Consider the following 12,616-nt stretch of genomic DNA (forward strand, 5'->3'; position numbering starts at 1 on the left):
GGGCGCCGGGGCGGGCGCGGGCCGGGCCGTGCTGGGGGCGCCGGGGCCCACCGAGCCCTGCTCCGCCGGCGGCTCCACGTCCATGGGCTCGGCCTCCCGGGCCTCCCGGGCCTCCCTGCCGGCCGCGCGCGCCTCTGCCTCCGCGCCCTCGGCCTCCTCGGCCGCCTCGCTCTCCGTGTGCTCGCTCGGGGAGCTGGCGGGAGAAGGTTCCGGAAAGTCCTCGGAGGGCGGCGCGGGCTCATCCTCGTGCACGATCAGCACCGGCGGGTTCTTGGGGCAGTTCTTCTTGTGCCGCAGGAAGTCGGCCCACTTGAAGAACTCGGCGCAGCACTGCTCGCAGACGCTGGTCTCCTCGCCCGCGCTGCGGCTCTCGGGCCCGCTGTCCGCCTCCTCCGCGCCGTCCCCCGGGGCGCCTGCAAAACGAGAGAGCGTCAGCGGGGCGCGCGGCCCGCCCTCCGCCTCGAAATTTTGCACATGGTAAAATCAATATTTTTTATTCTGTACAAATTACCCCACTTCGACATTTCTGACGTCCCAGCGTGTGTATTCTACGACTCTTTCTAGCTAGCTAATCATTTTCTTAGCACAATCCATCAAATTATGAGCCTCTATCAGTTGTGGATGCTGCTGCTTAATGGAATTCCATAGACGCCATCGATTTCCGATACCGCATACGGTCCGCAGCTGCCCTGTCTGCCGGCACAAAGCCGCCTTCGACGGGCTCATTACGGCTCCCTCTGCTATCGGGCTTCCTATTCCCAGCAAAATGAGAGATGCCTTTGCCAGTCCGCTCAGCATCGCTCGGCGCACCCGTCCGTCCCCTCCCGGACCGCAGTGGCACCCGCCAGTCCCGGACCGCAGATGCACCGTCCGCGCGGGACGTCGCAGCCGGATTGTCCTTCTGCGGGACCTTCCAAATCCACGGGCATTATTCCACCTAGGAAATTTCAGCTCAATACTTTCGTTTGTAAGTGTAACAAAGAAAACAGGAGCACTTTTTGCATCTGCTCAGAAAATGAATACCCCCCCCCCAAGAGTTGGAGCAGATCAGTCCAGCATCTTTCCATGCCTGCAACTCCCGTACACGCAGGGTCCACCTCTACATTCCGGAATTTGCCAAATCAGTATCAATATAACCTAGGCCTAAAATTAATCATGTTTAATACAATTAATTGGCTCTGTCAGATGCAATATTTCTTGGCAAAATGAACTAAAATTACATGTTATTGTTATTAGCCAATAGAGTTCAGTGGTTTGCTAACAAACTAGAAATTATATATTTAAAGTTCATTTATGTTGACATGTTTAACATGAGAATGTTGCAGTCAGACACACTTTCTGTACCTATTTTCATCCATTCTCATAGAAAGACCTAGCAAATTATATGCTTGTGCCATAGTGGAAAACCCTCTAATTGGTTACACATGTTTAATTACTGTTGTAGGCAGCCACTTCCTCTGTCTCCCCTTACCCTCTTGTGCCGAATAACAACCACGTTTAATGAACGACTCTAATTCACACCTGATCAAATAAATAGCTATACAGGAACGAGAAACCAACTTGATACGATAGCATTTCTAGCTTCCAGTTTTTAGGAAGTTGGGGTGAAAAGTAATTCCCAATAATTACTCAAGCTCTATGTGCTGGCCTGGATACTACCGGCTCGTAAGTGCTTTTTGTCAGTTTATGGATGGAGTGACAGCAACAACTCAGTCTGCACAGAGAGCAATGGCAGCTGCAAGTCAGCTTTGTTAAATGTGCATAGTTGAGCGTGAGAACAAAACGTCCTCAAGTCTGTCCCCCAAATAAGTCACTGTTATAACATCAAATGTATTTGCTAAAATGTCACCGATTTTTTTTCTTTTACAGTTTTGGAAAAAGAGTAATTCAGCACTGAGTTCAAACAGAGAAATCTAATTTAAAAAAAAAAGTCCTGTAAAAACACATAGTTCCTCCACTGGAAAACGAAAATATTTTTTGAGGCCAGTCTGTGACTCTCCATGAGGCCATTATATCCAGGTAATTTATACATGCCTTTAAAAAATTATTGGCAGTGTTCAATTAGCATTTTCTTCACTGGCTAAGCCATTTGCAAGGGAAAAGAAGTTGGAGCTTGCAGCCCATAAAGCCTGCTAGACTTGCAAACTAAATTCGGTGCTGTAGATCAGGCTACAGCAGGAGCCTCCTTGCTGTGTGGAGGAAGAAATGCGACAGGCATCTGCAAGGAGGGTGACTGGCTGGAAGCAAAGACACAGCTGATCTATACTGCAGATAGGCACATCAACAAAATAAATGCTCGGAGTGCTCAGCTCTGCCCAATGTACGCAAAATCTAATTTTAAACCTGCTAAGGTTATGGAATAAGGCAAAAACAAACAAACAAACAAAGACAACAGCCTAAAATCTTCAGGTAAATAATGTCTTAATGATTGATAAGAAGTAAGGACTATCTCAAATTCTAGTCATGTATTCTAGGAATTATTACAAAAACGCAAAGAATTTTTATTTTTCAATTTCTTTTTAAGAGTGGAATGGTATGCAGACCTACGTATTAAAAAAAAACTAAGTGGCCATTAAAAAGTTCATCTGCCCTAAGCAATCAGATATATATAAAAATTTATTATAACTAAACAAGGAAGAGAATATTTTAAAAAGTTTTCCAATATTTTTAAGCTATGAATAAAAAGTATTACGGAAAATCCCAAGAATTAAAAATTGCTAATTCCTTGAAATATTTTCTACACTTAACTTCTTGGAGGAGATAAAATGTATAGCTTATATGGTATACAAAAACTTTCACACAGTATATAAATTTAAAATTTTATACAGTATATATCTTACTAAAAGAATATTTTTTCTTTATGACTGTGTATCGGACAGTTCACTGAAAGCATGCTTTAAACTTAGGTTGATTTCTGGATCATTTAAAGGGAGTTCAGTGTTGAAAGAATTAACATAACTATAAATAAATTATATTTTCAGAAATGAACATTTCCCAGATTTTCTTTGTAACAAACTATAACATGTGACACAGAGAAATACCACTTTTGCTTTTCACAAAGATCTTGTGCTTTTTTCAAAGGTCTTAACCAAAACAAATTTCTATTTACCTTAATGATTTGCATTTTTACATTCCCATTAGTTTTTTATGTGTTAAGTATTTCTAGAGTTCACTTCCAAATTCAAGGAAGTTGGGAAGTGTTCCCATAGGTAATTTCACTTTTTCTCATCAGTAGGTTTGCTAAATTACAAGTTTTTATCAATTGCAGAAAATGTGTATAGAATATTTTGGCACTTTCTGTCAAATAATAAAAATCATTTTGTTTAAAGCAATTATACATGATAATTACCTCAATACAATTCAGATATTCTTGTCAAAGTAACATAATCTTCTATATAGTTCTTAAAAGTTGAAGAAGGAAATTGTGTAAAAAAAAAATGGCATTCTGACTATTTGGACCTGTTAACAGTTTATTTTGTTAAAGAACCGAAGGAAACAGGCAATTGTTGGATTTTATAAGCAAAGCTCAATTATAAATTTGACTTTTGACTAAAACATACCTTAAAAACTACAATTAGTGAAGGAAAAAATTCTTTTCATACAATTTAGATTTATTTTGGGCAATTAGAATTGCCATGTATAATTTCTATTAGCATTTGCATAAAATACCAATAGCATGTTTACTTCCACGGTTATTCTCACCTGCTCAAGCTATGACTGTTTCACTACCAAAATGTGATTGTGATAATCGTTCCATGAAAGTTATCAATAAGGCCAAATTTCACAAAACAGTCTTGAACAAAAAGAATACAGGGAAAAAACTGTCATATATCACATACAAAATTGAAATTTTGTCTGCATACTTTAAGAATGTTATTAAACAACAATAATAAGCACTTCAACTGAACTGATTTGTAGAAAATAAAGTGAGCATATTTCACTAAGGATAGAAATCTTAGAAGTAGCAAGACACTTCATTGACAAGCAGAGTCAGAGTGTCGACTTCTGATGCTTCTGAACAGAGTGAAAGAATTAAAACAAGTTATTATAACCTGCTTCCACGGCTCTTCCCGTGATGATGATCAAATGCACATTACAGTGTGTACGTGCTAATACAGCACTTTTTGCTTATTTTTAAATGCTTTCTGCAACAAGAAAACCCATATGGGAAAAATCTGAATGCAGTTCCCAATTTCATCATATAATTTCTAAAGCACTTTATCCTGCCATTGTTTAAAGCCAATATTACGTCAGATTCAAATGTATTTAACCATCTTTTCATTAAACTTAAACTTACATTTTTAACTGGCCTGTATGCTCCAAAAATAGAAGTTATTACATCCATTAGTTAATATGGCCAAAGTAATTTATTTTTTGCACACTGTTCCACAACTAAGAGATTTGAGACTGTAAATAGGCAAGGGATTAAACTGTAATTAGGCAGGAATCTTGTAGTATGTAAGGATTATATTAGGACAAGTTAAGAAAAATGCCAACCAATTCCCCAAGTGATATAGCTAAGCCAACACTCTTCCCGTGTTGGTGAGCAGGCATGTTGGGCAAGACTACCTTGAGAAGGTCCCACACACATTTGCTGCTCTGGTTTCATCTGAATGTGAGGAAGGTACCGGAAGCTGCTCTGGGTCACCCTCCTTTGCTGATGTCAATATGTATCAACCCCCTGTTGCCACGGTTACCTGCGCCATGGAGACTAAAAATTATAGTTATTTCAGTATAGTTTACAGCTATCCCAACATTCGCTATTTATGTTTAAGATTCTCGGGGTTTCTGTCTCTATCACCGTGCATACGTTCTTGAGCAAGTTTTCTGTTTCTCAGTTGTACTGAAGAGGGGAAATGTCCCACCAGCCATTTAGAAGAAGCAGCTAACAAAAGGGCAGCTTCAAAGATGATAGTTTTTTAAAGACATGCATTTTTTCCTGCTCACTAATATACACCTAACGCCTAACAGAAGCGTTCCTATTCTTAGGATTGACTCTCTCAGGGCGAAAAGAGCCTCTCAAACTGTTCCACTGTTCTCTCAGCTTTAATTCCTGGCCTGTTACAGAATACATAGGTATTATGTTTTCACTGTCTTCTAAAAATGATGTACCAGAAGATAGGCAGAATTTTTAGCCCTGATGACCTTTTTAAAGGCACAAGTGAAAAACATCATGGTGATATATATAAGAACACTTGAGACATAATGTTTCTTTAAAAATTCCAAACTACAGTTCTTAGCAAGGTTTTTTAATTTTCTCTTTTCAAGGAGTACAGTGGCTTGTAAATAAGCTAACCACTTACAAAGTAGGAGTAAAATAGGTATTCTATGATTTTATCCATCTCAAAAGCTCACCTTTATTCTGCTACACTTTTGCAACACATTTTAATTAATTACAATTAACAAAAGGAGAAGCAAAACTTGCTTAGCACAGGAAAAGGGACGTTAACTTCTCCACTTTAATAACTTTAAAATGCCACGTGGATCTTCAGGAAAGGCAAAAGTACTTTCTCTATGCTTTTCTGTTTCTTAAAAATCTAGAGAGCATTTTTCAAGTTTTCCTAAATTGTTAGGAGACACTTATTTTCCTGCAAATTAATTCTTTTTAACTCCTTATGATAGCTTTGAATCCCATAAAGAAAGATGAATTATCACATACTGAGCCCAAGCTGTGAAACAGGAGGAGACAAATAGAGACCCCTACTGTGTCTAACAATGTAGAAGAAATTCCAGACGCAATAGAAAAATTTTCTGTCCTTTTCCTTAGACCTCGAAGCTCGTGTGCACCGCGCTGAACGGTGGAGGGCACTCTTGCTATGCGCAACGCCGGCTCTGACCCGCACGCTCCTGCGTGCCTGCTCAGAGGCCCGCATCTCGAATTTGTTAAGTCACGGCCACCTGTGGCACAGTCGCCAACTGTCTTCTGTTTAAAACATTTGCAGCTTTTAATCTGTGCGGTGAAGCACCAGGGAGCAAGACACTGTTTCCTTTATGGGCGTATGCAGATGGCAGCAGGGCAACACTCACATTTGCTCTAACTGCACCCAACACCGAGTGAGACGTTTGTCACACTTCAGGGCTGCACAACCGTTCTTTCACGGAGCTGCGACACGCTCGTGGTGAATGCACGTGTATCACTATCTGTGCCTAGTGAAAAATGCACACACCTGAAATACGTCAACTGATGCAAACAATTTCAATCAAAATTTCTTGAGATGGTGAATGCGAGGTTTTGCCACGCGTTACTTCTGGTGAAGATGTGGATGTTTTAAATTCAGAGGCTGTGGTCTCACAGACTCGACACATGAAATTAAATGTGATATTTCATGACATGCTGCCTCGAAAGTACTTATGCAACCACCCAAACACTGGCCACGGCTCAGGTCCACTATGCACAGAAATAAACAAACGAGCAAAACAACGTAGATGTGCAAATGGCTACGTCTAAACAGCCCTAGAGGGCAGGAGCCATCCTGTGTCCAGGAACAAGGCTAGGATCGACTGTGACCATTAGACTGCTTGTACTGGGGGCCAGGTGATTACATCATTTCCATTATTTGTCATCATGTCATGACACTGTTTCATTTGTATGGGCAAAGTTTGCACATATGCAAAAAATCATCCCGGAAAAGCCACTGCCGGAGTCGTTGAAGCCAGTGACTCTGCATGTATACAAATCATACAATAGAATCATCACACAGTGCAGCGAAGGTCACTCTCGAAAAGAGGACCCGCATGCCAACGAATTAAGACAAAGTGCCGCGGCACCTGCAGGGTTAATTAAACAGTTCAAGATGCAATAGCTACACAAAAGAAAGCCGTTTTCTCTTCTTTAAGAACTATAAACACTTGTGCTGAACTAGATGGGCGTTTGATAAGCTGCGTGCACAGAGCAAGCTCGCGGGATCTCTAGTTAACACTCAGATTCAGTATTAACACTTAACGGAACAGTGGTGAGCCCTGTTGCCAAGGTCAACAGCACAGATGCACTAATTGTATTATGAGCTTGACATCTAGTGGCCACCCCTGGCAGGGCAGAGCAGGCAAAGGTTAAATCAGCAAGGCTTGTCAAGGCTCTTCTAACTACCCACCTTCAGGGAGAGTCGGGAAGCTGGCCAGCCCTCTGCGGCCCACCTTTTCACAGACTTCAGACAAAAAGGCTCTCTACCCGAGCCGGCCGCTAATGCTCTCAGAGAATGCGAAGGGGTAGGGATTTTAGATGGTAGGCATAACTAATCTGAAGGTGATTGAAAAAGACAGGCCCACAGAAGAAAATATTTAGACACCACACTGGCATCGTCAGACCCCTTTGGTGGACACGGTCTCAGTCTCGAGAACTCTTCCCTTTAATTAAGAAACAAATCAATCTTAATCTCTTAGTCTCATAAACAGAGACTATTCCATTATCTTATTACGATTAATATTTTACACCTTCTATAATATGGCTTGCCTTGTTTGCATGGAAATCACATAGTTAACTGCATTTTAAATCATAATTGTGTTGAAATTACAAGAAAAATCTAAGGTAGAATAAAAAAAGTTTACTTAAAGTAACAGTAAAACACTCAATTTTTACATAGATTTAAGTTGATTTTATATGAAATGTGCAGTGACTTAACATACGCTCTAATTACAACCCTGTTCCACGAGTAGCAGAATTAGCTCACGTCTTCATGAGACTGTCTAAGACATGTGGGTCTTATTCTGGCAACTATTCAAGAAATCATGTAGGAAAATAAAATCTAATAAAAACAAAAAAAAACCCTTCCTGTTGTATTATTCAAAAATCATGCTTCTTGAAACTATTTTGCAGCATTAAAAGACGATGCATAACCTCATTAGCAGTTAAAAAGATTTTTATTTTACTTAAATAAAAGCCTGTGCCAATAACTTACATTTAAGAAAGCTGAATTCCAACTAATGGTCAGTGCACAGAATAGAAACCTTTTTTTATATTTTTGCCAAATTCCCCCAAGTGAAAATGTTCTTAGGGCTACCTGGAGAGGAATAGTAAAGCTTCTTAGAGATTGTAGTTGAAAATGAAATCTGACCCACTTTTTCCATCATCTTGTATACAAAAAATAATCAGCTTGCTAAGTAATTCCTGCTGTTACTCCATACCTTTTTCTGGCTCTGAACAGATCTAAAAATATTGGATTGTGCATATGCCGTGGAAGTTTAAAATTTATTGTACATACAAATTCCCTAACTCTCTTACATAATCAGCTCTCTGAGGGTGGGAATTAATTGGCATGTTTTTTTGTTCATCGCTGAAATGAGCGTTTTTAAATAGGTTAAATTTTTAAATGTTATTTTTAAAAGAAATGTTTGCAAATTCTTCTCCTTTCCCCCACCCCGGTTACTCACTTTTTACCTTTCACGTTTCAGAGAAAACAATCTGCCTGTGAATGTTAGAAAGTGGCTTCTGTATTGTTCCTTTTGGTATGCTGAATTGTAAATGTGTGTGGTGTGCGGGGGGAGCTGGCAAACCAAGCAGATACAGATGAAAGGAAAGATCCTACCCCAGCACTGGTGGCCCTTCCTTCCCTTAATTTAAACACAGTCTGTGAATGCCACTGGTAAATTCTTAAATCACATGCTCACCACATTTAAAAGGATTTTTAAGATAGCCGTATACTGTAGGTTGGCAGAAAGTAAAAACACACTTTGAAGCAATTAGTGCTAACAAACAAAATACAGTATGGCAAATTGTTTTAAATTATAATATCCCTTTGTTCTTCCTTATATACATATTTTCTAAGGACAATAAAACACATCTTTTTAAAATTATACTTTATATGATAAAGAGTAGCAATATTAAATTTTTTAAAGTTCTTAGTGGGAGTATAACTGTCATTGGAAGTTTTAATTAATTTTTCTCAGAACAAAAATATTCAGCTGGCTCAAAGGATTTCATTCTTGTGGCATAAACTTAACTGAATCACAAGCTGCATCACACTCCTAAACTAGGAATGAAATACTTTGCAAACAAGGAAATTTAAAAGACATTTCTATTAGAAACCTAAGTCTCAGTGATCCTTAAAATAAATTTTTACAAAAGGATAACTTTAAAACTTTACATAAATCATCCTTACTCTTTCTCGTTTTACAAATGTCATATTTCATTCCTGCAGTGATAAGGTTTGGATAGCACCGAAGCCATTTTTGTGTAGTACCTTTTCATTGCTTGCCTAAAAGCCAAAGCCTGAAAAATGTCATAATCCTTTTTAAATATAGGCTTTTTAATGTGAATTGATGTGACTGAACCTTTGCCTCCCCTGAACAATTTTGCATATAATATTTGCTCTGCATGACATTAGCAATTGCCTTCAATTTTACTGCACGTGAAGTAGATGGACCTATTGCTTTAATTAATATGTCACGCCCAAAGTAATACAAAGGAATTACTTAGCTCGTTTCTAAAACACTGTAAACTAACTTAGCTCACTTATAACTTCATGCATGGTCAGTTTATTTCCACTGCGTTTAACAAAATTAAAATTTTAGGAGCTCTGAGTCAGGTTGGATAATTTAGTTTCCACAACCATTTATCTTTAAAGAAACATTTTACTTACTTATCTTAGTAACAATGAGAACCACAGAGTAATATACACATGAGCATTCCTACACTTAACAGGGAACAGAGTATCTTTTATGCTCCATGAACAATCTGCTTCAGAATAATTAAATCAGAAAGAACTTTTAAAAGATAGTTTGCCTACACTATCCTTAAAACAAGCATGGAAACACATTACTTGACTGAGGCTCTGCCCCCAGATGGGCTATTTTTGGCCTGTTGCAAAATATGATCAGGAACTGTGGCAATATCTTGATCACAACTCTGAATGACTGTGAAAAACACAGTCTTGGCAAAAACTTTCATCCTAGCACGGGCAAAACCCTGCATGTGCTGCATCTCTAAATAAATTTGAGCAGCAACGAGGGGACTTCAGAACAGAACTTGTAAATAATTTACTCCATCTTAGGCTTTCAAATATAGGCTCTCTACACCCCTCCCCGTGTTTACACTATTAAGTTCGGCATGCTCACATTTCTGAAGTGAAATTAAAAATGAATAGCAGTGCCTCAGCTTGTTAATTGTTAAATACGAGGGGTTTTACTCTATTAATTAAAATATGCTTTAAGAAGAGGAGACATTGCACATTTTGATAACGACCCTACAAAGCTGAGAAGTATTTACATTGTTGCATTTTGGGGCGGCTGTGAAAGCCGATTTTCAGCTATTCAGGAGCCACAATAATAAAGGTTTAACATTCCTCGCTGGGATGCAATGTAGTTCTTTTGAAGGAAAGACTGTCTTTCTCATTCGGCAGAAATAAATCCATTCATTTGATCATGTAGTCATTGAGGGCGATACAAAACAAACCAAGTGTGAGAAATTCTATGTGATGAAGTAAACAAAACCAAAAAAAATCCATTTCCATGACAAAAAGATTCTTTGTCCCTAATCTACCCACCATATGCAAGCGCCTCTCTCCAGCACATCGCCGGCCCTAATCTCGGCCTCACCTCCGCGGCGACAAAAAGACCCGAACCAGCGCGCGACGTTATTTAATTCGCTAATTCCAGCCGCGCCCCGACGCGGACGCGCCGCTTCGCCAAACTCGGCGGCGCCGTGCGGGCAACGCGGAAGCTCCTGCTTTTTGCAGCCGTCCCGCTCTCACCGGGAAAGGTCGCAGCCGCCCCTGCACAACTTGCACGACGTTAACCGTAAAAGCTGGCCGGCCTCTTTGAGGAGCAGGTCGCGTCCCGCGCGAGCTCCGCCGCAGGCTCGGTGCGCCCCGGTCCCGGCGCCCTGCGGCCCCGCGGCTTCGACCGGACGGGCGGGCTGGGGCGCCCCGAACCCCGCGGTGCCGTCACCCGCCTCTAACTCCGGCGGCGCGGGCCGTTCGTGTTTGGACGTTCCCAGCAGAAAGTTCCTGCAAAGGTGCCTCCAGCGCCCGTTTTCGGTGCATCCACGAGAACAGGCAAAGGCCTAAGGGGAAACGCGGACCCACCGCACACCGGCTGGGCCCGCTCCGTGCACACACCGGGCCGGCGCCGCCGCGGCCCAATTCCCAGGTCGGCCATTAAGCAAAGGCCGAGAGGCGTCTGCTTTCCACTCGCTGCGCAGCGGGGTCGTCGGATTTGCACCGCGCTGGGACATCGCGGGGCCCGCGGGGCACCGGCGCGGCAGGGGTGGGGGCACAGGTGGGCCCCGCGGCGGCTCCGAGCGCGCTGCCTGCGGCGCCGGGACGCGGGCTCCGAACAAAGCTGGCCGGGCGGCGGTCTCCCCGGCCCGACCCAGCGGTGGGCGAGCTCCGGGCGCGCCCCCCGCCGCTGCGCTCGCCCGGGGGTGGCCGAGGCCGCCCCAGCGTCCAACCGCGGAGAACGGGGGCTGCTCCGAGGACCCCCTCCCGCCCCGGCCTCCGCGTGGGCTCCGCGCCTGGCCTCGCCGCCTCCGCGCGCAGCTCCCCAACTCCGAGAGGGAACCAAGTTTACTTCGCCCACAACTCTTCCCGCGGCCGCGCGCGCTCGGGGAGAGCACCCGGGTCCCCGAGGCCGGCCTGGGCCGGGCGCCGGGCGCGGCGCGGACACTTGCTCGCGGGAACCAGGGAACTTTTTCTCGCTCCCCGACGCGCGCACCCGATCCCGCCGCCCGCGCTTCCCCAGCCCCAGTGCGCGCCCCAGACCCCCGAGTCCCGGCCCTCACCGTGCTCGGGAGCCCCGTCCGGCGGCGGCAGCTCCTCGTCGGACTTGAGGTGCTGGGGCTTGGCCTGCTTGCGCCGAGACATGCTGCTAGCGGCGCTCGGGCCCCGCGCGGGGCAGCGGCATCAGCGGGGAGGCCGGCGGGGACGGCGCGGGGCGGGCGCGAGGCGGCCTGCTTGCGCCGAGACATGCTGCTAGCGGCGCTCGGGCCCCGCGCGGGGCAGCGGCATCAGCGGGGAGGCCGGGAGGGGCGGCGCGGGGCGGGCGCGGGCCGGGGGTGTCTGACGAAGATCCGCGCCGGGCTGCGGGCGCTCCCGGGGCTTCTCATTAGCGCCCTCGGGGACCCGCCTGACGTCGGCGGGCGCGGGGATAAGAAGCGCCCCGAGGTCCGCGGCGGCATCGGAGCCGGCGCACCCCGGGGCGGCCGCGGTCCAGCGCCCGGAGCCGCCGAGTCCCCGCGTCCCGTGCGCCCCGCGAGCCGGGCGCCGCCGGGCATGGAGTAGCGGGGCGCGCGTGGCCGGGCGCGCGGACAGACGCCGGGCGGACGCGCGGACAGACGGCCGGACGCCACCGCGGCTGCCGGGCGCGGACGCAGGTACCAGCGGGCTCCGGCGCAGGTGGCCGGCGCGGCGCGGGCGGGAGCCGGGTCCCGCTCGGGACTCCGGGGCGGTTTCGGGACTCGAGCCGGCCGGGGCGACCGCGCGCACAGGCGACGCGGGGAACTTGAGCGCGGCAGCCCCGGCGGGGCGCGCGGCGCCGCCTTGCCGGAGAGGGCGGGTGTGCAGGCCCGGCCGCGCCGGAGCAGCCGCCTGGGCGCCGCGTGGCTTCCGAAGGTCGAGGGAAGTCGCGCCGCTGCTGGGCACCGCGGGGCCGGCGGCCGCTGCCGTGCGGGCGAAAGTTGGGGGCG

The 12,616-nt window shown here is 45.5% G+C and overlaps 1 protein-coding gene across 1 annotated transcript in view; it reads right to left on the reverse strand.

The window, feature by feature from the left end:
- The window catches only part of SALL3 (spalt-like transcription factor 3), a 16,836-nt gene extending 5,041 nt beyond the window's left edge, over positions 1-11,795 (reverse strand). The window contains exons 1-2 of the mRNA XM_012657819.1: positions 11,714-11,795; positions 239-413 (exon numbers count right to left, since the gene is read on the reverse strand). Coding sequence (XP_012513273.1) covers positions 239-413; positions 11,714-11,795 — 257 coding nt within the window. The remainder of the gene's footprint in view (positions 1-238; positions 414-11,713) is intronic.
- Positions 11,796-12,616: the final 821 nt, after the last annotated feature.

The sequence above is a fragment of the Propithecus coquereli genome, unplaced genomic scaffold, assembly GCF_000956105.1.
Source record: "Propithecus coquereli isolate 6110/MARCELLA unplaced genomic scaffold, Pcoq_1.0 Scaffold560, whole genome shotgun sequence".
Taxonomy (NCBI): Eukaryota; Metazoa; Chordata; class Mammalia; order Primates; family Indriidae; genus Propithecus; species Propithecus coquereli.